The following is a 2,632-nucleotide window of genomic DNA, read 5'->3' on the forward strand; positions in this document are numbered from 1 at the left end:
AGATGCTCCAGTCCCCCCATCATCTCCGTAGCCCTTTGCTGGACCCTCTCCAGCAGTTCCCTGTCCTTCTTGACCCGGGGAGCCCCAAACTGGACACAGCGCTCCAGATGTGGCCTCCCCAGGGCAGAGCAGAGGGGGAGGATGACCTCCCTCCACCCGCTGGCCACACTCTGCTTGATGCCCCCCAGGATGCCATTGGCCTTCTTGGCCACCAGGGCACATTGCTGGCTCATGGGCATCCTGTTGTCCCCCAGGACTCCCAGGTCCCTTTCCACAGAGCTGCTCTCCAGCAGGTCAGCCCCAACCTGTACTGGTGCGTGGGGTTATTCCTCCCCCGATGCAGTACCCTACACTCGCCCTTGTTGAATTTTGTAAGGTTTCTCTCTGCCAGTCCAGCCTGTCCCAGTCACGCTGAATGGCAACACAATAGAGAGATGGCAGGGTTGAATAAACCCTGGTTCTTTTAAAAAAATGTTATTAATACCTGAAACAAAGCATGAGGATCCCAGGTTTGCCAGCACTGAGTTTAGACTGTAGGTTATGTATGAAGTGCAGCGCAACCTGTGGATATGGGCTCTGGCTGTCCTGTGGCACAAGAGGAAAGAACTGTCCTGTGAGTCAAAGCTCTTCCCTGGCTCAGTTATAAGAAAATTAATATTTGACAGTTTTTCTTTGAGCAGCGGCAGTTTTCCCCTGTGATTCTGGTACCGCGGTATGAGAGCAGTATTTGGTAAGGCTATTTTTGGATTACCGACGTTAGACAGGCAGCCCCGATGCACTCAAATTCCTTTTCGCTTCTAGACTAACAGTAGTTTTCCCTTTTGTACCAGACTGTAAAAGGTGGCATTTCAGAGACGCGGATTGAAAAGAGGATTGTCATCACAGGAGATGCAGATGTAGACCACGACCAGGTAGGAGCTCGGATGTGGTCCAAACGAGCTTGTCGGAGCTGGCACAGACTAGACCGGCTGCCTTTCCCAAGACAACAACTTCACCAGAAAACAACCTAGGGAAATTTTCCTGGGGTAGAAATAAAACCTCAAAACTGATTTCAATAATAAATGCTTCTCTGACAGTACGCAGCTGCATAGCTGAGCCAACGAAGCTGAATTCTGCTCTGAAACTGGCGTCGGAGGCAAAGTTTTGATTCCAGAATTGTTTTGGACACGTACAGTTTAAAGAAAAAAAAAAATCCACAAAAACATGAAATTAAACTTCTCCTTGGCATCTGCATGATCTGCATTAATTTTCTAGTAACTTTGAGGCGCTGTTGCTGCTGTATAATGCCAGAAGTCATTCCGTAGCACTCAGCACCTGCATTAAATCTCATTGGCTTTATCTGAAGCCTTTCTGATGAGTCAGCCCCATTGGCCTCTGGCGGGTGGTGGAAGGGATGATTTTGTCATCAGAGAATTATACTTTGAATTTAATTTCAGTTGCAAGTATCATGGGGCTGGAGAATATTCGTACGACAAGAACTAGGTTATTAATTCCAAAAGAAAATGTCTGAGAAGATGTCAGAAGTGCGCTCATCGCACTTGCTGGAAGAATAAACAGGGTTTGCTTAATTGCTCTCATCCGTCTCCTACCGTGGGGCAGTGGAGAGACGGGGCGGATTCTTAGAAAACAGCTTTTCCTTTCAGAAATAATCCGATACTTCCAAAAGTCACCAGAATGTGCAGCTGAAGTGGAATCCCTTTTCTTTTCCTCTTTCAGGTTCTAGCGCAGGCGATAAAGGCGGCGAAGGAGCAGCACCCCGACATGTCGGTCACCAAAGTGGTTGTGCACCAGGAGACCGAGATCGCCGAGGAGTAGCGAGGCTGCGTAAGTAGGGAGACCGCGTACAAGGGAGTGACGGGTGCCGGTTCCCCCCGAGGGCAGGGGATTGATCTCCCTGCAAGGGAGATTTGCCTAAATATGGTCAACGTTTAAGTAAAGTTATTATTTTTAGCTGATGAGTCCCACTCAGGCTGTTCCTATTAAATCATTTAAGGCTGATGAAGCAGTCACAAATACAGACTAATCCTGCAGGGGAAATGAGCCAGAAAAGTCAAAAAGAAGCTACGTGGCTGCTGTGATGGGGCCGGTTTGCCTCACCGAACACCTTCGATGCACCAGCAGCGCACTGAGCTATGGCTTCCAGGGACAGCCCTGCCTGTAGCAGCGCCAGGAGCTGGACCCCACGCTCCTGACTTGCCTGCAAGGATCCCTCTTCTGCTGGCTCGGTGATTTTGGGAAGGAGCCGCTGGAGGAATCCAGCTCTGCCTGCACATCGGTGCTGTAAAGCCCATCACAGCATCCCAGACTGGTGAGGGCTGGAAGGGCCCTCTGGAGCTCCCCCATCCCACCCCCCACCAGAGCAGGGGCACCTCCAGCAGTGGCACAGGACGGCGTCCAGGCGGGTTTGGGATGGCTCCAGAGGGGGAGACTCCCCCACCTCTCTGGGCAGCCTGTGCCACTGCTCCAGTACCCTCAAAGTAAAGAAGTTCCTCCTCATGTTAAGATGGAACTTCCTATGTTCAAGTTTGTGCCCATTACCCCTTGTCCCATCACTGGGCACCACTGAAAAAAGACTGTGCCCATCCCCCTGGCACCTCCCTTGGAGTATTTGTAAGTATTAATAAGATCCCCC

The 2,632-nt window shown here is 50.6% G+C and overlaps 1 protein-coding gene across 2 annotated transcripts in view; it reads left to right on the forward strand.

Moving 5' to 3' along the window:
- EPB41 (erythrocyte membrane protein band 4.1) overlaps positions 1-1,815 on the forward strand; it is a 49,995-nt gene extending 48,180 nt beyond the window's left edge. For both annotated transcript variants that reach the window (XM_009888330.1, XM_009888331.1), the window contains 2 exons: positions 831-911; positions 1,717-1,815. In XM_009888330.1, the coding sequence (XP_009886632.1) occupies positions 831-911; positions 1,717-1,815 (180 nt within the window). The remainder of the gene's footprint in view (positions 1-830; positions 912-1,716) is intronic.
- Positions 1,816-2,632: the final 817 nt, after the last annotated feature.

The sequence above is a fragment of the Charadrius vociferus genome, unplaced genomic scaffold (assembly GCF_000708025.1).
Source record: "Charadrius vociferus isolate BGI_N301 unplaced genomic scaffold, ASM70802v2 scaffold877, whole genome shotgun sequence".
NCBI classification, from domain to species: Eukaryota; Metazoa; Chordata; class Aves; order Charadriiformes; family Charadriidae; genus Charadrius; species Charadrius vociferus.